Source organism: Tripterygium wilfordii, chromosome 22 (genome assembly GCF_013401445.1).
Source record: "Tripterygium wilfordii isolate XIE 37 chromosome 22, ASM1340144v1, whole genome shotgun sequence".
Classification (NCBI taxonomy): Eukaryota; Viridiplantae; Streptophyta; class Magnoliopsida; order Celastrales; family Celastraceae; genus Tripterygium; species Tripterygium wilfordii.
This window is the reverse complement of record NC_052253.1, coordinates 5,888,908-5,911,382: the sequence shown is the minus strand read 5'-3', so window position 1 is coordinate 5,911,382 and position 22,475 is coordinate 5,888,908. Positions and strand designations below refer to the sequence as shown.

Genomic DNA, 22,475 nt, shown 5'->3' with positions numbered 1-22,475 from the left:
TACGTTGGTCTCTTCCAGGCCGATGTCCTCCGCCAGCGGTTCGAAGCTAACAAACGTGGTTTCTTGGTTCTCCGAATTCTGATTTCTCTCTTATTTATAGGCGATATGCATTACTCAAAAGATTTTGTACAAGTCGTAGTGCGATTTAGATCCTCGTAGAATAATTGAATCTGTGTCCTTGCAAAGTTGCACTTGTTTTTATTTTAATTTTCTTGGTATTATAGTGAATGTGTATCCCTCTGATTGAAGCAAACAGAGATGGAGATACACCCAATGAATGTATGAATGAACAATTCAACTAACAGAATCCAGAAACAAAACCTTCTCTAAGATTCATAAATAAGTCACTATATATCTTTTTTGTTAGTCTATTCGTTCTTTCAAATATTCGGCTATGGTTGATGATGAAGTAACAAAGAGGATTACAAGGTAGGTAAATTTCAGAGATGGTGCCACCATACATTCGATCTTTGACTCGAATAATGACGGGCTTGGTTTCAGCGGCAAATGCTCTTCCGGGCAATAGAATGTGTATTCAAAATGGTGATGGAGTCGAAAACATTTAACTGCAAATGCTGCATTGGTATCCTATATTGGGTTTGCGATTATACTCATAGGAATCCCCGAATCGTGCTTCTGATCATTGGGCTTCCCATAATGGCCGATTTACTTCTACAATTGTCACACAAACTGCAATGGGAGTCTGGCATTCTTCTTCAAGGTAGAATAAATACCTAACCTTCTAAAGTAGCTTCATTACTCCCTATATATGTATAACTATCATGTGGATGCTTGAACACAAGCAAAATGTGTTGAAAGTTGAAACTATATCCTGCTGAGAACCTATAGAAGCTTTAATCAATGGTTCAAAGGCAGTATCTTTTCTCCTCTGTAAATCTTCAACTATAATTGCCCCCAACAACTAAAAGAAGAGATCTAATATGTTATGGTTATAATCTGAAGAACAATCTTATTGATTCTTTAATCCACAGAAAACACAGGAGGAAAGTTGTGTCTTAAAACGCATACTCCAGGAGATTTTATTCTATTACTGCCTATTTTACCTTCTTACATCTGACTATGATGACTTAACTTACCAGTTTGTGACATCAAGACAAATCGTATGGTTATCGCCCAATCTTTGCAGCTGTGATTACCAAGTTCTTGCTTCTATGGGTTATCTACACTGGATTTAGGCTAGCAATAGAACCAAGAAGAGAAAACAGATACAGAGTTCTAACAGTTTCGATTGGAATTCTCAGCATCATGGTTGGTTTGGTTTATTTCATTATTGGAGTTGGCACAATTACAGAGCTAGTGCTGGCTTTGTTGGGTCTTTGCAGCAAAAGCAGGAGAATGGAAATTTCATGCATAATGGCTACAGCACAGATATTAGACACTTTGTTTGACATAAAAATTATGCATCACATCAGATTTGATAGTGATGCTGTGCTAATATAAAAGTTTCAGTCTTATCCTTCAAGTTCTTGTATCAGTTCGCCAATGGATACATTACATGGTTTATACAACTATCATGCCTTAAAGAAGGATCTGAACCTCTTTGTTGTCAGACTATTCAATTTCCCTCAACAATCCTCTCTGGTATCTTTAAAAAAACACTGAAACCTCCAGTGGGACATTTAGAGGCTGTTTGGTTTAAGTATTTTCCATTTTCCTTTTCTAAAAATATAGAAAATGTAGAACATGGTGTTTGGTTAATCATTTTCAATTTCATCTTTCAGAAAAAGAATTCTCATTTTCTAGAAAATTTAGAAAACGTCAAAATCATGTTTTCACTTGAAAACGCGGAGCCGTGTTGCTCCGTCGCCAAAGAGTAGTAAGTGGAAATCCGCATATACAAGCTATAAGAGAGATTTGGATTGTACTACAAGATATATACACACATATATATACACACATATATACATATACATAGACACACACATATATATACACACACACAGACATATATATATATATATATATATACACACACAGAGATATATGTACACACACATACACACACACACACAGATATATATATACACACACACACACACAGAGATATATACACACACACACCCCCACACACACACATATATATAAACACACACACACACACACACACACACACATATATATACACACACAGATATATACACACACACAGATATATATATACACACACACACATATACATATAGACACACACAATCATCATACACAAAGCAGGCTCTAGATATATATTTATAATCAATAATTATCTCATATATGTCACATAGAAAATAAAAAATAGAAAATAATTTTTAGGTACTACAAACCAAACATGTTTTATGTTTCTTAAAAAATAGAAAATAAAAAATAGGAAACGAAAAACATAAAATGAAAATAGAAAATAGAAAACAAACAAACCAAACGCACTCTTATGTTTCTGCACAAGTAATCAACTATATCTAGCTCTAACCTAGGGGGAAAAAACTTAATCCATGAGTAAATTTAAGGTTGTGTTTGGTATCACTTCCAAAAATTTTGAAAACAAAAATAAAAGACAAAAACATAAAACATAAAACATAAAATGAAAACAAAAAATTGAAACTTGTTTGGTTGAGCACTTAAAATTGAAAACAAAAATTAAAAACAAAAACTGAAAGCATAAAACTGAAAAAAAAATGTGTGTTTATGCTTTTATTTTCATAGTAATGCCGTAATGGAATATATCTACACCACTATATTTTTTGTAACTGCAGCCTTTACCGTGTTTCACCATTGAAAACATCAGCAGAAAGAAAAAAAGATAAGAAATAAAACAATAACCCAAAGTATATTTGATCATTATCTTCGTATCTCTATGCAATTTGCAATCTGAAATCTTAATGAAAGTGCAATCTATAATAAGTGTAACTAGTTCTGTTTCCAAAACTTCTAAAAACCTTTTTTTCTTGTTTTCAAAAATTTTGAAAACCTGTTTTTGGTTTTCGTAAAAACCAAAACAGAAAATACAACCAAACAATATTTTTTGTTTTTGTTTTCTATTTTTTGAAAACTAAAACAAGAAACAAGAAACAAAAGTGATACCAAACAGACCCTAAGCCTTTCTCACAATATCTAGAGTTTCTAGTTTCTACCCAAATCAGATCAGTGATTCACGGTAGGGCGATATGCTTTTCTCCACAATAACCAGAATTTGCCATATCAAATGCGTTCAACCAGCCTCCCAAAATCTTGAACTCCCCTAATGTAAGTACCAGCATTGTCTTTTTGCCTTGAATTTGGCCTAAAGAAGTATATAATGCTACTTTTAAACTGTAAGAACCTACTAATGCAATAAACAAAACAATAGAATGGTAAACAAGACACTATATCTATATGTATGTTCTTGTAAGCATATTATTCTGTCTTATTTTCCAAAGAGAAATTGAAAAATCAAGCTCAGTGAAATCAATGAACCCTCATAAAGATAGACCAATCAAAATCAATTGAATGAAAATATATTGAAAGAAGAAAACTTAAAACACAGATTCATTGAGAATCAGTAGGTATGTGCACAATCTACTATCATAACCAAGTAGCATCGAACCCAAACTGAAACACCAGTGAGAATCAATAGAACTGTTCACAATCTACTATCATAACCAAATAGCATCGAACCCTAACTGCAACACCAGTGAGACTCAATAGAAATGTGCACAATCTACTGTCACAACCAATAACTAAGTAGAATCGAACACTAACTGCAAAACCAGCACTACTGGCAGCATTACTAGAACTAGAACATTGAGATTTGAGAGCGAAGGTAAAATCAGATAAGCTTGAAGGGAAGAGGCCAAGGGGTGGACCTGGGGACCTCGACCCTGTCCTTGATGCGCTCGATCTTCTTCTCCTTTTTCGGCCTCGAGTTACCGAATGATCCCTTAAATCTCTTCCCTTTCTTCGTCCTCTTGTCCCCACGGCCACATGTTATCGGAACCGCCCCTCCCGTGCTTCCTAATGATGATGAAGAAGAAAAAGTCAAAGCCGTTCGCTCCGTCATCATCACCCGTCGCGCTACGGCGCTGCACCATTGCATCATCGCCATTTTTCGCCCTCTCTGTCCAGTCTCTGTTCTGGCTCTTTTGATGATATGGGCCCGAAAAGGTTTTTTACATACATGGGCTCAAAATCAGTTCTGTAATGGGCCCTAGATTCAGTTTTGTAAATTGTAATGGAGTCCAAATGTTAAGCCTTATTCTCTAGGCCCAAACTTGTAGAAGACTGGTATCAGGGCTGGCCCACTACAATTGGGCTTACATTCGGTGTCTATAATTACGCTTGTGTGATGGTTTTATACTTTTATTAAAGGAAGTCGCTATTTATACACAAATTTGAATTTACCAACAAGAGGTGACTCGGTTGATAATCGACTGTCTTAGGTATATATGTGTCCAAGATTCGATTCAATGAGAAACAAATTTCTCAAGGTATTTCAAAAAAAAAAGACATAGAAATTGAATTATGCATACATTTATTTAATACACTTCAAAAAAAAATTTAATAGAGACATCGAATTTTTCAAGTTACCCTTCTATATATCAATTACATAATATTTAATGTCTTAAACTACCCTCTTCCCCACCCATATATATCAACCCCTTTCAGAACCACTAAAAGATTTTGATATTTACTGCAAAATCAAGTTCCTAATTTCTAATAATTTTTGTTGTGGTATTAAATGCCCGCAATCAAACTAAAACATAATCAAGAGTTGGTATAATCATGAACAAGGCATAGGAGGAGAATACCCATACTACGGTCGGTGACTTCAGTTTACGAGCTTACTTGTGGATTTCCAGCACTGGATGATCCAGAATTTACCCAGTTAAAGAAGTGATGGAGATCAAAGACGCAGATCATATGCCTATGAATTCTAAGCCAAAACAACTCTCTCGTCATCTCTTGGACATAGCCCATAACTATTTCTAATGCGTTGTGATATGATATTTCCACAGTTTTCTTTTTATGCTATTTTCACAATTTAATTATATTGAGGAAAAAAATATGAGTGTAAAAAGTACATAGGTTTTAAGATAATTTAATATAAGGATAATTTAATAAACTTAAAATCTTTAATTAAAAATATGTATATGTATGCAAATAGCGGCTCCTTTATTAAAAGGAATACGAAGTCGAGGGCCCATTAAAGGCCCAAGATATACCGTTGACATTGACGGAATAACCATGCAAGAGTTTTTATGTCAGGATAACATTCTCTTTCAATAATTATTAATCTATCATTTCACGCCACCATCAATGACTTGATTAGTATTAGAGTTCTTTTCAATCACTCCCACAACCGCAGACACCCCTTTGACAACCTTTTCAATTCGCTGAAATACCAATACATTCAATTCGTCATTGGCGAAATGAAGGATTGTAGTTACAAAATTACAAGTTCGATATCCCAAATCCAACCTAAATCCATAATTTTTGGTTGTTTCTCTGTGTTCATCATCATCATCATCCACATCAAAGCCTTGTGCTTTGGATAGCTGTAAGAAAAATCAGAGAATCATCTTGATTTGTTTCTTTCCCTCATCATTATTAACATAGAATGCATGGGAAAAAAAAAGACACAAATGCGACTCTCAAGCTCTGATCGAAGGCACAAGTGCCTCTGTGCATTAATCTACTGAAGCTTCACAATCAAATGAAATTAAGTTATATCATCTACTCCTTTTCCTCCATTATGCAATGATAACTTACTGTTCTATTTTTTGAATGATACATCATCATAGGGTACCATCGAATCCTATCGTTCACCTGCCGCAAAAGTACGACAAGCAAGTAGAACAATGTATCGATAGTCAGCATAACAATCAACCCCTCAATGAGTATTTTTTCCCAGTAAAAGCCTGGAATTTAGGCTCTTCTTTCTTTTGGGGTTCCTCTTGTTTTGCCTCTTTTCCAGCCTCCTGAAGGATAGAAGTAAATTTGTCAGTGACCTACCTGAGTTTATGGGGGCCCTGGCAAACTCTAAAAAAGGAGCCCCTTAATTTTTTTTCCCGTTATTATCATATAGTTCTTAAAAGTTTAACAATATTCTATATACAATTCATGCATTTGAAAAATCACCATCCATTGTTTGCAAATGATTTAGTATTTCAATAGGCTTTTTTATTTCTTTAGGTTAAATGTTACACAAAACTTTGAATTCTAAAGCTAAATCTCTTCCATCAATATCATAAAAATTAAAAAATGTCACACTTCAAAAAGTCTTTTGATTTTTGAAGAGGCTTTTGATTTTTTTTTCATAATTTCTTTATGGACTGGTCTAACTTCTAAGAGTCTAAAACCTAAAGTGGTCTTTCTTACTTTCTAATTGGGTTGGGCCCTACTTTTATTTGTTTGTTTTAATTCTCAATTCCTTTTGGGCTTTATAAGTAATATTTATGGGCTTTAAAATAGGTTGGGATTGGTTTTAAAATAAACTATCTTATAAGGTTATAACTAAAAATTTTCAAAATTTGGGGCCCTAAAAAATTGGGGGCCCTGGGCGAGGGCTCAGCTCGCCCAGGCCCAGGGCCGCCTCTGAAATTTGTTAGGAGTTGCATGCATGTGCTCCACCTTTTTCTTTTCTAAGAACTATTGCCGAGTGATGGCCTGAAAAAAAAATTGAAACTATTTAAGGGTACCTTTTCAGTCGCCTTAGGAACACGGCTTACATTTGACCCAAATACAAGCTTTCCCTGCGACTGGCGTGCAGAGCTTTGTGAGCTCGACCCTGCAGACTGGTGGCTTTGCACTTTGTCTTTGGACCCCAAGGAAGGGACTGGTGGAGGCTGGTAATTCATAGGTTTCCCATCCAAGCGTCTTCCCGATCCAGTAAAAGGGCTAAATTTTGGTTCTGCCTCAGCAGGAACCTCATGAACTGCAAATAGCAGAGAGGATGTTAGTTGTTTGAGATCAATAAAAGTACTGGCTAGTGGGCTGGTAAAATTAACACATCATTCCCATTGAACATTTTCTTTCTACAGACACAAAAAAAAAGGCATGTTAAGTGTTGAGCAATGCATTGGCTTTCAAGTAAACTTAAACACAAAGCACAGAAAAGAATGGTAATTGGTAAGTGTTCAAGCCTACGCAAAGAACCTAAAGCATAAGTAAGTTGAACAAGTAGTATTCTATTTCTAGTTATCCCAGATATAAGATACAAGTATACAACCAATGATCTCCACATTCCTAATTTCTTCCAACCATCAATCCAGGGAAAAGCATTCCAGATGGTATCAATTAGATCTTTCAGAGGTCTCCATGATCAATAATTTAATTAGTGAGCTTTGCTTATCAACCACTTCCTCATGCTATAAATAAGATACAATCAGGCCATAAAAAAAATATTATTAAGGCTTAGATTAAAGTATCAAACAAAAATTGAAATATGCAAAACTTAATGCTAAGGAAAAATTGTAAAGGATTTTAAAAGGATTATAGAAACTTCAGTCTCAAACTGACTTAAAGGCCCCAAACCCCAAAAAGTTGAATCCTAAAAAAATGCAAGAGAGAAAATGTCAGAAGAAAAATGAGAGGAATGGTATAAAGGCAAAAATTAAAAGCAACATGTACCTTGTGCTGTTCCCTTGCCAGATGAAACAGGTGCAACAGGCTTTTCAGGCTCCTTGTAATCCAGCGGAGGTGCAAAGTCCACCTCACAGTCAGTCTCAATGATACTTATGGCATTTGAAGGCTTGGTTTCTATGATATCAATATAATACTTCTTATTGTTGTATGCCACCATTATACTATCCCCAGTGGTCAAGCAGGAATAATTCCTCAGGGTTGTCTCCAAGCTGCATGGAAAAACCTGGAGTCATTGATAGGAACTTACAACAGCAAGCAATGCAACAATTATACGAAGAAGAAAAGGTGAACAATGTAGTCTGTGGAGCACCAAACAAGTGGCTATTGCATGGACATAAAGACAAGATAATGCAGTATGGTACATATAAGCAGGAAAGCAACCCCTTCCTTTCCTTTTCAAATTAAACCATATCTAGTGATGTAGAAAAGTAAAAGAAAGCACATACATGTTTTCACCTTTACGCTACACTCCATTTCAAATAGAAAACAAATATATTTAGATGCATCATGCATCCGATAAGTGTCAAAATTATCCTTTGTCATCTTTAGGTAGGATCTTTTAACAGCACTCCAAATATCTAGCCAAGCTTTGGTTATGCCCGACATATGTTCATGGATGTTTTGTTATGTTCACTCCACCAAATGGCTATCCCCCACCCAGGCATGAAAGTCAAGTTTTTGAAATCAGCCTTTTCTTGCTTATTAGAGCTTTTTCAATGAGGATGTTTAGGCTTTAGTTTTTTACTGTTAGTTTGTGTCTGTAGGGATCTTCTTCTCTCTAGCGTAGCATTGGTCTAAACAAAATGAATGAACAAATAAGGCATGAGCATCTGGAGGTTATCTGTATCTAAGTATGCCTTTGAAGTTCCGGCAAGTAAATATGTAGGCTTTCTGGTTTATTAATGTGGTGTTAAAGTGAACTAAAATAAAGCAAATCAATGCAAAAAATAAAAGAATTCCAAAATTTGATTGCCGGGTCAATTTTTAAGGATATACATGATTGAGCAGACTACACTAAGTATTCTCTCGTTCGCCAATGGGCCAAGGAAGAATTCAGGTGGAAGTCAGAACATCAGAAAGGCTGCAAGACTTCGTTTGAAGCCCACAAAAAAAAATTCAGACAACCACCAGGATTTATTACTCCAAAGGACAAAATGCTTCTCAAAAAATACATTTCAGCAATTGAAGCTTCTACCAAAAGAAAAACAAACAAGAAAGGTTGTACAAGGTTGAATGCATATGTTGAACTACAATCTACAGCCCACAGAAAAATAACATGGCATGGCAAATCAGACAATGTCACATCTATCAGAATGAATGATTTCATGAAGAATCCTCTTCCGCGAAGTGTTAAGAAATTGCCACAGCTTTGTAAGCAAGCAGTAAGTAGGTTGATGAATTATACTCACATAGCTTTGGGGTTAGATATATCCAAGAAGTCCTTTGTATGAGGTTGCAGTTTGACATACTTTCCCTTCGGAAGGGTCACATTTTTAACTCGAACAATATCTCCCTCTTGCAAGAGCAGGTTCTCCATCATCTAAATTATAAGAGAGCAGGAATTAAAATCTTTATTGTCTTGTCAAATAAAGTGAATTCAAGTAAAATCAAACAGTAATGCCAAGTGACTGATGGGAAAACTTCCCAATGCCTACCCAGTATGGCATATAGATCATGCCTTCTTCTGCAATGAACTCCAGCACCCCACAATGAGAGAATCTATCGGTCGCCTCATTCCGAAGCTCAAACAACATTGGATAATCAATATGTAGAGATGCTGCAGCATTATCTACAATATTAGCATTCTAGCCCTAGGCAAAGAATCTGTAATACCTTAATCACATCTCAAACAAATGCCATACAGAAAAATTCAACTTAAAAATTGACTGACCTAGTCGATCAAGGGCTGAGGGAGGCATTATAACTGAAACAACATCAAGAAAAACATCATAAAAGAGGCAAAATAAAAGGGAAAAGCATGATGATTAGAATATATTTATTTTGTCTGGATACTTACTTTTATCACCACTTTCAATTTGTGGCTGCAAGGCAATTAAGAAAACAACAGATATCAGAACCATAGAGCAGTGAATAAATCAACATGGAAGTTTTTTGTACAACCATCATTGTGCTATTCGCCTATACCTGGAGTGGACGCTAAGTCCCCCCATGTTAACATTAAAACAGTATAGAATGTATTTTCTAGTGAAATAGAATAAGTTTCTTTGAAAGAGTTCTTCAACTTCGCCCCTAGATAGGAAAGTTTGGGAAACATATAACAACTCTTGCAAGTCAGGAATAAGCTGGGTTGTGAGTAAAAATCTTGTCTCCAAGCTGTTGGTTAGAAGTTTTGGTCCAAAAAAATACCAGCAGATCTACCATACAGCTTATTCCTATGAATATCGGCTGGACAGTTCAGAAGGAGAGGACCAGCAGAATCTTTCAAGACAAAGAAACCTCTTTTGATGACTTCATGGATAGCCAGCTTAGCACTGCAAAACTTTGGAGTTGATTCTAATAGGAATTTCTTTTGGAAGCAATAACTTAACTATCTTGTAATTTGATTACTTTGCACAGCCTTGGTGCTCCTTAATAATAATATCATTTTTATGGAAATAAGATATTTTAACAAAATGACGCAATTTCCACTCAGTGCAGAACACCAATATATTTAACCAATGAGTTATGAGAGAGGCAATCAAACCTTTTCAATGAATGATGCAGGGTAACATCGATATGTCTGCTCAAATGATGTCCCGTGATAGCCATATCCATCAAAATACTGGAAGGTCATAGTGACACAAATATCAGGAATGGTATTTGCAATAACTTCTCCCTTTTATCAGAATAGTGCAACAACATAGGCAATGCTAACATTGAAAACAAAAAACAATAATATCCATGAAATGACGTATGATGTTCAATACAAGTATACCAAAATATTACATTCCTCAACTCCACGTTGAGTGTAAATGTATTTGAAGGACAATCAAGCAAAGAAATTAAAGAACTTTGAAGTCCAATGACGTGGAGTTCAACATCCATATTCAGATTAAAGAAATCCATCACCTTGCTTCGTCTCCTCAAGCACCTGTATTCTAAAATCAACTGAAAGCTGATATCAAGAAGGAACGAGAATTTCCAGGTTTTGTTTTCCAAAGTTCTTTTTCATAAGCATCTGTAAAATAAGGGAATTTATCCACAATATTCTTTTTATACATGATGAAAAGGATTTTTCAGTTGTGTGAAAAATATAGATTGACTACTAAAAACCATTTCATACTCAGCCTGCCATCCAAAGAATCACCATTTTAACAGTGGGCAACTATGTCCAGAGAAATGGATTCATACAGCTGACCTCAATCAGTTGATATTAATGTACATAAGCAAGACATAGTTGCTTTGAATTATGATTATAAAGGTATATGGATAAATGAGAAAAAAGAAGACATGAAGAATACTTCATTCCGGGTGTATTAATAGAATAGAATCAACTAGCAACATGGAAGAAACTAGCAAAGAATTTTCATCCATTGGTAGCAGATAGAATTGAATATATCAAATGAAGCCATTATCAAATCACACCCTTATCACCAATCCAAAGAAATATAAACAGTCACTGGCTCAGCAATGTAGAAGAACGAGGTAAAGATTGATTTTAGAAGACACGGGAATTTAGAAAACAAGCGACAAGGTCTCATATAAACAAATGCACAAAGTGGGGCACAATAATAGGCCAATTAAATAGCCAAAGAGTAGATGAGAGGACAAGAATGAAATTCTATGGCCCACCACTCACCTTAGTTAGGACTTAGTATTTTTTGCTTTCGAACTAGCAATATAAGGTCTGAGTACCAAAAATTAATTAAGTGATGCATAGTTGTGTGGTCAAGGTGGGTGAATGCACTATTAGCATCAGAAAACATATACAACTAAGGGTACCCCAATAAGTAAAAGCGTAGGTACAAAAAGAACTGAATTGTTAAAACTTTTAACACACATCACCATGAGTTCCCAAAATTTATTGTGGCAAAGCTATCAGTAATTCAGTATCATTGACAGTTGAACCATCTCTATTCAAAGGCAATGCAAATAAAAAAATAACATCAGTGAAACATACAGTCTCAAGAAACTTTAACGAGTACTTATCATGAGACTCGTATAGTCATATTTTCGAACATACGCCCAACCATTATAAAATCTTCCATAATAAGGTTAATAAGCTTTTGCCCCCATCAAGACATCAGATGTTTTATAACAAGCGTTAGACAACAAAATTATTACACCATAAATTCCTGATCAGTCAACCTAGCAGCAAAATACTCAACTCAAAAAAAGAAATTATAGCTATACATCCTTCAGGAAAAAAACGGAGTTCGACCAGCAATGCAATACGTACCATTTTTTATCGTGGGCAGATCTTCTTTCCTACACAAACAACACAATTGCACAGTTCCAAATCTCTCAGCATTCAACTTTTTCACAAACAAACAAATGGAGCTCTAATCAACCAAAAAACGCTGAAAACCATAAAAATTAAACATGCTCCACATGAACCAATGAGTGTCACAAGGTATATTGAAAGCGAAACGGGAGTCAATCTCCAGAACAAATAAAATAAAGACAAGACACTCAGAACTTCGAGAATAAGAAAAATCGTAACTTTAAACTTCAAAATACGTTAATTAGAAGCCCGGAAAGTTATAAATTCATAGGAATATTTACAAAATTCAACTTCATTAGTTCATTTTTTCAAGAGTTCTTCATACAAACAAGCAGTACCAATTCGATTTCGTTTGGAGCCCGACAAACAGATCTAGACAAATCAAAATGGTAGGGAAAGTATGCAACTAAATTGATGGAAACAAAATTCTAAATACCGATTCGGAGAGGCTGATCCGAGAAGAGAACTCTTGGGATGATTGAATTGTAGAAGAAGAAACCGGGAAGAAGAAGAATACTGGTGTAACGAAGGAACAAGAGACTAAGATGCACCGCCGTGCGTATTACTCACGCCACGTCATTATCGGCCAAGTCTACTGATTCCATGGGCTTGGGCCTTTCGAACAGATTCACAACTCAGCAAGTAGCCACTTGGATCTTGAGCCTCGAGAACAGGCTCACTAGCCAATCGGGCCTCAAACTAGCAAATTCAACCTCAAATCCTCAAAATCACATGTTTGCAATTGACATTTTCCTTTGGTTTTTGTCCCCTAAAATTGGAATTCCAATAATAATTTTTCTTTGGTGCAACCATGACGATATTGTGTTGTGGTCATGGTATTGCCTCAGTACTTTTTTTTTACCGGAATAATTCAATAGACGTGTTCTTTAGATAGTCTACTAAATTCAAACTCGGGCAGTACTAGACACTCATAAATCTGCCCAACAAGTTAGTTAGGCCAAAGCACATCACAAACCACATTCAATCTTCAAAACTTTTATCTCATTCTTGCACGCTTCATTCAATTTTGACCACAAAAATGAGCTTTGGCTAAACAGAGAATCCAACAAATTTGTGGTCAAGGAAGTGCTACCACCATATAAAATGACTCTGGGTAGCACCCTTTCAGTATATATAGAAGGCAACTTGACTTTCTCCTCCAAGTATAGCAGCTCTCACAGCCTCCATGGAATTCAAACAATTACAACTGCATACCAGTAATTGTGGTAGGGCTTTGGAAATCAGAGACAAAACATTTTTAACTAAAATATTTTGTGACGTCTTTAAAAGACCTTAAAACCATGTTAAATCATGATTTTTTTTTTTGAAATCACATATTTGAGTTTAGAAGTTAATAATTTATGGGTGGTGGATCGGTTGGGATATTCTGTGACCATTGCTAGATTAGTTGAGGTGGCCCAAATTATGGGGATAGTTGGCTTATTTGGGTTTGATGTCGTGTATTGTGGCTATTAGGCGCTGGGCCTTATTGGCTTTTGTTCTTCCTTTTGTATTTTTTTGCTTCCTTTTGGACATTGATCTCTTGTAATTTTTACGTTCCATCGGATTTGATCTTGGGGTATGTCCCTTGTAATTTGTATATAATCTTTTTCCAATGCATTTCTCACTTGTCAAAATAAAAAAAATTTAGGGTTTAGATGTCAATAACCACTCAACGGATATGGTTAACGCATATACTCGACTTGGTAGTATCCAAGTTCGAGTCCCCCACTCTACTTATTTCCCAAAATAAAAAATTTAGAACTTAAGTTTTATGATTTAGGGAACTACAGAACAATATCTCGTTTGGTAATATCTTTGAGCTTAGGGCGGATGGTTATTTTGGCATGCCACTAAGGTAGACAGTTTGAACCAATTTAGAGTATTTTTCTAGGGTTTTTCTGGTCTCATGGGCTTTAGGGCCCACTTCTAAGGAGGGGTTAGAAGTCTCATTTTTCACCAGCATTGGTTTCGGCCCAATCTTACCTCTTGTCAGCATGTAGACTATTCTGTTTGCTCAAGGTTTACGCCAACTTAACTCTCCGAAAAGCATGTTGGGATGAGTGCTTTCTTAGTTATAACAAAAAAAAAAGTTTAAGAAATATGATTTAGGGTTTTTTTTTTTCAAAATCTGGTATATTATAACATTATCAACACTCAAGATACTCAATAATATATTTTAAACCATAATTTAACATAATTTTGGAGGAGTTATAGTTAAAAGAATTGTAAACCCCCATCCACATAAAGAGATTATATTCCCAGCTAGTAACATGTACTTCAATAATAATGTTTCCTTTGTCAATGGACCAGCAATAACGATGTATGTTCCATCATGAATACTAAGAGAATTGATGTTTCTTTGATTTATGCTGCTAAAAGCCATGAATGTCTCAGTTTACTTTTACGAAGATGTGCACATCAAAGGAGAACCATGGGAAGAGAATATCAAAGGAGAACTGGGTTTACGATCTCTCTGTGAAGACATTTCCTCTTCTTTTTTTATTCAAGAGAGGAAAGATGATAAAGCTTGACAAGAAGAATCTGACATACAAAGAAGAATTTTTGCGCTGCAACCGTGAATGAAGATTCTGACAGCAAGCAGAACTCTTTTACAAGTCAATACTTCCAAAGTTTCATGAGAAAGAGAGATAGGGAACCCACTTTAACAGGATAGGAATGAGGAAGAAGCATATGTCCAGATTTTACCTTCGTGGGCCGATTAAAGATAATTGGGCCTGTGGATTGTTAGGCCCCCGTTAGATCTTGACATTACTTCGGATTCATTCTGAGAATCATTTGATTTTCCTGATTTAATGGCTAATTTCGTGTCATCAAATCTGGCGGATTGGCCACTTCACAAATCCCACGCCTTGATTATGGAATCTCCACAACCGTGTGCTATAATTTATTCTATCTGTGCCTTTGCATCCCCTTCACATTTCGCCCAGTTTTGTGGAACAAACAGTATTTAGAAGCCACAAATAATATTCGTCTTCCCATATGAGGTTACTTCCTCAATTCTCCTGTAGAATTCCTATGCCAAATGCCATGTGATTTCAGTTAAGGCAGTGATGATCATTGGTCAGACGCTCCAGAGGATGAGATTGTAAAAAAAAACAAAAAAAACAATGAAACTCATTCCGTATTTTTTAATCCCTGTCATCACATCATTTGAGTGTCTCACAAATCACGACCACTGTTCTCCACAACTTTTTTTCCCACCTCTGGACAACATCCCATTTTGGACCACATGGTTAGGACCCTTCAAACAGCTTTAGTTTTGTTCTAATTAGCACATGCCAACTGCTAACCTGACAATTCGGTCCTACAAGCACATGATTTGGGAATCTATTATGGTTTCCCACGAAACTTGGATCCCATCACTAGTGACAAAGTTGGAAGATAGCAATCACAATTCATTGTTAATGAATACCACACTCCAACCACTCGCAGGTAGCCTATTTGATTCTCTGGACTTTGGACTTTGGTTGTATTGCGCCCGTGAAGATTTCGAACCACCTAGTTAGGATATTTCTTTGTACAATTCTAGTTTGTAGGCTTATCGCACTTTCGAACTTATATCCGCATGCATCTCAACCCAATCTTTTATGTAGCCAACGTGATAATGGTTGTCCGAGGTTTCGGATAGGGGCTACCTCAAAGTGGGCAAGTTTCTTTTTTTTTTTTATGAATTGATTTTATTATTTGTTGAGAATATGCGAGAAACTTACAAATACATCAAAATAAACATCAAACTTTTCCAACAGATAGAGAATATGCGAGAAACTTAAAAAGACACCGAAAGAAACTAATTAGTCAATTTAAATTTCTTGAAGAGTCTACTAAAAAGACAGAGAAAAGAGGGGAACAAGAATCCCAAATTAACAGAACAAGAGTTGATTCGGCTTCCCATCCCCCTCCTCTTATCACAAAATGCAAAGCACTGTGTTTATGCTTTTTCTCCATCTTTAGCTTCAAATCAAAATGACATTGAAAATTTAAATAGGGACTAAAATTAAAAACCAGACAACCTCAAGAGGGGCAGACAAACCACTTGAATATGGGGGGACTCTCAAGCAACACAGTATGACCACTGCTCGTCATCAACAGCAGCAGTATCAGCAGCAGAAACAACAGCATCGTAGTCATCCCCGTTGCAGTAGTAAAATCCACCATTGTTCATAGCAGTCAAGGAACAAGATGATGAAGCAGCAAGATAAGGCATGTTGTTGAAAGAACGGGCAAGACTGCTAGCTAAAGCAGCATTACCCATGCCATTATCATCCCCATCACTGTCTTCATCTTGCCCACTGCCGCAGAACTCTTCTGCGCGGTGCTTGAGTGTCTCAAACATCAGTTCGGGCTCATGCTGCATCACCCGGAGGACATCACTGCAGGACGGGCCAGGAACAGCAAGCGTCACTGCAAAGCTGTGAGGGCCTTCGCTCTGAGATACACGGATCACGCTAGGCCCCCCAAACAGATTGTGTACTCCCCCGAGGGCCTCCTCATAAGCCCCGCCCAAGAACATCCCCAAATAGTACTTTCCACCACCATTACTGCCACCACTTTCAAGCTCATGAAGCGGCAAGCTTGACTCTCCACCTATGAATTTGTCGATCTTCCCATCACTGTCACAGGTCAAATCAGATAAAATCCCTCTCATAACTGGCCTTTGGTCAAGACGGTGGATGGGAACAATAGGGAAAAGCTGACCAATGCCCCAGAAATCAGGAATCGAAGTGAAAACAGAGAGATTCACATGGTAGGTGCGGGTAGGATCGGAAGAACCAATTGCGTTGGCTATCAGTTCGCAGAGACCATCAACTGCTGCTAGTTGTTCAATGCCTAAGCTCCCTTCTTTGAATTGATCAACACAACGCTGCTTTAACTGATCCGAATAGAGTAAGCATGTTTCATACTCACCCCTCATAGCTGCATCTGTGAGATTCCGGTAATCTGTGAGAGCATCCTCAGGCAGACCCTCAATTAAGTACTGGAGCCCGACCGGGTTCATCCCTTGGGCATTGGGCACACTAGCAGAGACAGCCTCAAATATCAAGACAGAGTGATGAGAAACAATAGCTCTGCCACTTTCGCTGCAAAGTACAGGGTGCTTGACATTCTTGCGGTCACAAACAAACCCTATTGCTCGCACAACAGCTAAAGCATATTCTTCCAGTCCATAAGAAACAGAAACATCGGAATCTGCTGATTTTGATCCATCATAATCAATTCCGAGACCACCCCCAATATCAATGACCCTCATGTGCGCTCCAAGGCGAACCAATTCACAGTAAATCTGCGCAGCCTCGCCAACGCCATCGGTCAATAAGGCTGTTGAAGGAATTTGCGACCCAATATGAAAATGCAGCAACTGAAGGCAATCAAGCATCCCAACTTGCTCCAGTTTCTTCACAACCCGCAATATCTGCGTAGTGGTTAACCCAAATTTCCCTTTCTCACCGGATGTAGAGCCAAAATGACCCGCATGCTTAGTTCTTAGCTTGGCTCGAACACCAATAACAGGGCGGACAGAGAGCCTCTTGCTTATTTCCATAACCAAATCGAGCTCTTCCTCTTGCTCTAGAACGATGACAGTGTTCAAAGCAAGCTTTCTCGCAATTAGAGCAAGTGAAATGTATTCTGCATCTTTGAATCCATTGCAGACCAAGAGAGATTCAGGATTTCCCTTGCACAAACAGCTCATAGCAAGCAGCAGCTCTGGTTTTGAACCAGCTTCCAGTCCGAACCGGAAAGGGGAACCGAATTTCACAATATCCTCGACAACAAAACGATCCTGGTTGCATTTCACGGGATACACACCTTGGTAGTGAGACTCATATCCCTGGGATTGGATCGCCAAGTCGAAAGCTGAATGGAGGGACTCCAGACGGTTCTTAAGCACGTCGGGCAACCGGACAATTAGAGGGAGCTGCAAACCTAGACCACCCGCAGCTTGCGGATCTGAGGCTTTCTTCACGATTTTCAACAAATCGATCTCCTGGTGAGACATGGTGCCGGCGCCATGAGGACGGACAGATATATTGCCGGATGAATTGAGGGAAAAGTACGGCGCCCCCCAGCCATTAATCTTGTACAGCTCGGCGGAGAGGGAAGGCGACCAATGGGAGGAGATTTCCACGGCGGCGGAGGTGATTGTCGCCTGAGGTCCATCTGTTAAAGGGACCGGCGCGGGAAAGGAGCTATCCCCGGCAAAAGCAGCATAGCCAGGAGGCGCAACGGCAGCATCTACGCAACAAGCCAGGGCCGGCATCCTGTTCTCCGCGACGATCTGTTAAATAAAAAAGATTCGGTTTCTATACAGTTTTTCCCGTTCGTTTGTGTAGGTGGGGGCTTTAAAACCCGCCGAGGCCGAGGCCCCGGCTACCCCCCTCAAAAGAAGCAGAAGAAGATCTATCGATACCGAAGAACCCCCCCTCTTCCTTACTCCACCACGCTCTCTAATCCCCACACCGACCACTCAGAGGAAAAAACAACGAAACAAGAACTTCACGAGAACCACAAAAAATCAGAACGCAAGATTTAAGCACCGTAAGCGAACCACACCATACAGATCTTATCAAAAAAAAAATCAAGATTGACGAAGAACAAAGCTTGAATGAAAAGAAAGAAGAAAAGACACGAAAATGCACACTGTGAAGAGAGATCTAGAGAGGAAAAGTAACATAGAGAAGGTAAAGCTAGGGTTTGAGGAGTTATATCCAGATAAGAGGTCTGGCGAAGGTAAACTGGGCGAGAATTGTATGTATGGCAAGGCGGGATTATATAGGAAAGTTGGTTGGGCCGTGGGCCCGATTCTGAGCTGGGTTAACGAGGATCGTTTCCATCTTTTCTCAATTTCTCGTGTTTCATGATAACTTTCCTTTTTTATTTTTAAAAATTCAAAACTTTTAAATATTTGGTATCTTAATTTTTATTTCCATTTTTAGAGAAAAAAAAAATCCAAAAAAATATGTTTGAGTGTCTTTCAAAAAAAAAAACGAGAACTAAAAAAAAACTAAAATTACTTTAAAATAAAAAATAGATGTTTTCCGTTTTTCGATTTAATTTTATTAATTTAGAGAGCCTTGTACAGTGTACAGTTGTACTAAGTGGTGGAGATTTACCGTTAGATCGGGGTCGAGTTGCCGCGTCAGCGTGGGGCCCCTTTTGTTATTTCTCCCTCTCACCCGAAACCCTAGCCTTCTCTCCCCAGTTCGACGGCGATAAAATGGATTGTATCGCGCAAAGCATACGTATTAGGTTTAGGAAATTAGCAGGAAGTTTCGCGGTTGATCTGATTTCTATTAAGGGTCCTAGATTTGCCACGTATATGTGGTGAGTTAGATTGTTGCTCTAGCACTAGCCATTTGAATTCCGTGTTGCAGGTTGTAAACTACTTTGCCACGTCGGCATTTTCCAAAAATAAGTAAAAATTAAGAATCACGTATTCACGTGGGAGGCACATGGACTCCAATCCACGTTCCAATTATGGAAAAAGGGGTTTCGTTGGGGTAAATGTTTACTTCTAAATCTGTAAAAAAATCATGTGTATCTCTCAATAAATTGAATTTAAATCCAAGCTCATTAATAATTTGAATTTACTCACATGTTTATGTGTATAAATATGATTAAGTGGAGGATAAATATGCTCATCAAAAAAAAAAAAAAAAAGTGGAGGATAAATATTCCACAAATAGTTTATTAGGGTACCTAATGTTTGAGTTTTCCTTTTTATATGAGTTGAAAAGTTTAAATAATAGTAGAAGTAGGTTTCTCCTCAGTCAATTGTCGATGTGCATCCTCAAGTTATGTTCGAGGCGTATCCTTGAAATTTAGTGTTGGTACTTCTTCGATATTTTAGATGTCACGTGTCAATGTCTTATTAGAGGAGTCATTTTGTATTTATGAAGACATTAGATACTTAGATACACAATATCTCTTTTTTTAATGGTCCAATACATTATCCAACACTCAAAAGTTTACATATTTATTTTTAAATATTTATTGAGATTTTTTAAGAATATTTTGTCCTCAAAAATGAGGAAGGAGAGAGGCCGCTCGCTTTTGCATACCCATCCGGCCATCCCACAAAAAAGTTGGTTGTATGTATTTACCTTTTGACAAAAATACATGAAAGATAAATGATTAAATGTGATTATTTGGCCGATAATCATGAACATATATGTGTAATGACTGAACCTTTTTTTTTTGTTTATATTAGTTGTCAATATTTAGTCGAAAGAAAAAATAGTCATGACTAACGAGAGGTGATTCGGTTGACAATCAACTGAGTTAGTCATATATATATGTTTAAAGTTTAATTTCAATGGAAAATAAATTACTCAACGATGTTTCAAAAGAAAAAAGGTAGTCATGGTAGGATTCCTTGTTGGATTAGCATAAATGGTGAAATCCAGATCATGATTCAAGTCAAATATGGATCCTGACCCTTGAAATACATGACTTTCTAAATCGGGGGCTCCACCCTCCACCTAAGTGGTTTGGTGGGCCGGATGGGATCGGGTTTTAAACCATCGAAGATTCGGTAGTTGTGGGGTTAGGATATCAAAATATCGCGATAAATAATGAGTATGGCGTTTATAGTGGGAAGTTACATTGAAGCGGTGACATGGCTTAGCTAAAACCTTATCTACGAGCGAATCTGCGAAGTTTGACGCATTGAGAACGTTGACAGCTTGGACCGCTCGTTTTTGACGCGCACACCACACGTAACGTGTTTTATAGAAATAGCCAATTAAATAAAAACATATTTCACAAAAGAAAATAGAGAGCAAGCTGATTGAAAACCTAGATTCATAGTTTTCAAAATGAATAGCAATACAATTTTAGAAAATAAATTTTAATTTATTCATGAATGTGGAATTAAGAAAATCGAACCCAAACAATGTATACAGATATTATCTGCTTTAAGCCTCAAAGCCCGCATAGTTTTATCTTTGAAAGGGTCATCGACAACTTATAAGTTTTCGATGTGAGATATTTTATTTTAATACTCCTCCGCACTAGTGTGCTCAATACGCAACGCCAAATAAATGGACTACAAGTTAGGTCATGTGACATCCCTCATTTTGTAGGTGGCTTATCTATGAGGACATTCGAAAGGCTCATCAGAGGACTCAAACGAAGGAGGTAATTGAACCTTACATCGTAGTTAGGTCATGTTTCGATATCACCGTAAAAAAAATATAATCCAATTAACTTGTAGAGGTATAGTCCACTTTGGCTTCAAAACCTACACGATTTTTTCCTTAAAAGAATCCTCTAAAATTAAGAGGTGTTGGATCTTAGCCGGTAAATATTTTATTTTCCCTCGATTTTTTTTATCATAACCATGGCGATGGTTTAAAATTGATTAATTTATTATTTTATTTAGACTCTTAGATTGGGAAATATTTTTGTTGTAAATAATGTGGAGTCCAATTAAATAAAAAAAAAAGTAGGTCAATGTGAAAAATTTGAAACGCAAGAAGACGTCAACATTGTATGAGTTTGACAGTGTGTTGCAAATGTGTTCAGTTGCAACACACCTCACAGCACCACAGTTTTTTGTGACACGTCAAACAGCTTTTGCGTTCCAACTCACCTTACAGCACCACAGCTTTTTACCTCACAACACCTCACCACACCTCACAGCACTCCCAAACGCTTACAATATATGTTGAATTGTCCTACGTAATCAAATTAGGTCAATTATTTTATTTTAGATTAATGTACAATGTAAACCTTAAGTGATTTTATATTAATATTATTAGTAATCTAATATAACCGTAATTTAGATACGTCAAACGCACCTCATAACACCGCACCACAGTTTTAAAAGTGATGCGCCAAACAGCTTTTTGCGTTCCAACTCACTTCACAACACCACAGTTTTATAACTCACAGCACCACATCACACCTCACAGCACCTCACAGCATTCCCAAACAAGCCCAATCTTGAATAAAAAATAAGATGTTAACAGTGTGTAGAAGAAGATGAAATAGGTTTGGTTCAATTTATTTAAGGTATTGTCCACCTTCGCCAAAGAATTAACTTGATACAACTTATTTAAGGTATCATCTGATACAACTTGATAATTGATTATTTCATTATTAAACCCAATAAATTAACTTGATATCATTTATTGTCAACATGTCCCTCTAATGTAGTGGCTCATTCACTTGCTCGTATGGCAAAGCATGTTAGTGGGTGTTCAATTTGATTGGACGGATTGTCCAGCCGATGTTATTTTGCTTGTTAAGGGGGATTGTTGTAGTTCTTTTTTCGATTAATCAATCTACTTTTTCTAAAAATTAAAAATTGATGGGTTTGGATATTTTACCTTATTTATACTATAATTTTTTTTATTGTTAATATAAACAGATAAAGAAAAAGAGAGATAAATGT

General features: G+C 37.0%; 3 protein-coding genes and 1 non-coding gene across 5 annotated transcripts; all 4 read right to left on the bottom strand.

Moving 5' to 3' along the window:
* Window positions 1–3,491: 3,491 nt before the first annotated feature.
* Window positions 3,492–4,124, bottom strand: LOC119991883 (30S ribosomal protein S31, mitochondrial-like). The gene is made up of 2 exons (XM_038838396.1): window positions 3,732–4,124; window positions 3,492–3,694 (listed from the first exon to the last, which is right to left on the bottom strand). Exon 1 carries the CDS (start codon window positions 4,073–4,075, stop codon window positions 3,800–3,802), a length of 276 nt encoding a protein of 91 aa, XP_038694324.1. The 5' UTR covers window positions 4,076–4,124; the 3' UTR covers window positions 3,492–3,694; window positions 3,732–3,799.
* Window positions 4,125–5,129: 1,005 nt separating this feature from the next.
* Window positions 5,130–12,629, bottom strand: LOC119991864 (ubiquitin recognition factor in ER-associated degradation protein 1-like). 2 transcript variants are annotated; one of them, XM_038838363.1, is made up of 11 exons: window positions 12,495–12,624; window positions 12,014–12,042; window positions 10,319–10,396; window positions 9,632–9,656; window positions 9,506–9,538; window positions 9,270–9,391; window positions 9,024–9,154; window positions 7,600–7,823; window positions 6,669–6,904; window positions 5,421–5,525; window positions 5,130–5,350 (listed from the first exon to the last, which is right to left on the bottom strand). In XM_038838363.1, exons 2-11 carry the CDS (start codon window positions 12,014–12,016, stop codon window positions 5,318–5,320), a joined length of 990 nt encoding a protein of 329 aa, XP_038694291.1. In that variant the 5' UTR covers window positions 12,017–12,042; window positions 12,495–12,624; the 3' UTR covers window positions 5,130–5,317. The 2 variants fall into 2 exon arrangements, with proteins under 2 accessions (XP_038694291.1, XP_038694293.1); XM_038838365.1 differs by lacking the exons at window positions 5,130–5,350; window positions 5,421–5,525 and adding an exon at window positions 5,628–5,948 and having other exon boundaries at window positions 12,495–12,629.
* LOC119992350 lies at window positions 10,612–10,689 on the bottom strand. The gene has a single exon (XR_005466354.1). It is a non-coding gene; the product is annotated as a small nucleolar RNA R160 (small nucleolar RNA).
* Window positions 12,630–15,855: 3,226 nt separating the features above from the next.
* On the bottom strand, window positions 15,856–18,831 carry LOC119992284 (arginine decarboxylase-like). The gene has a single exon (XM_038838987.1). It carries the CDS (start codon window positions 18,336–18,338, stop codon window positions 16,134–16,136), a length of 2,205 nt encoding a protein of 734 aa, XP_038694915.1. The 5' UTR covers window positions 18,339–18,831; the 3' UTR covers window positions 15,856–16,133.
* Window positions 18,832–22,475: the final 3,644 nt, after the last annotated feature.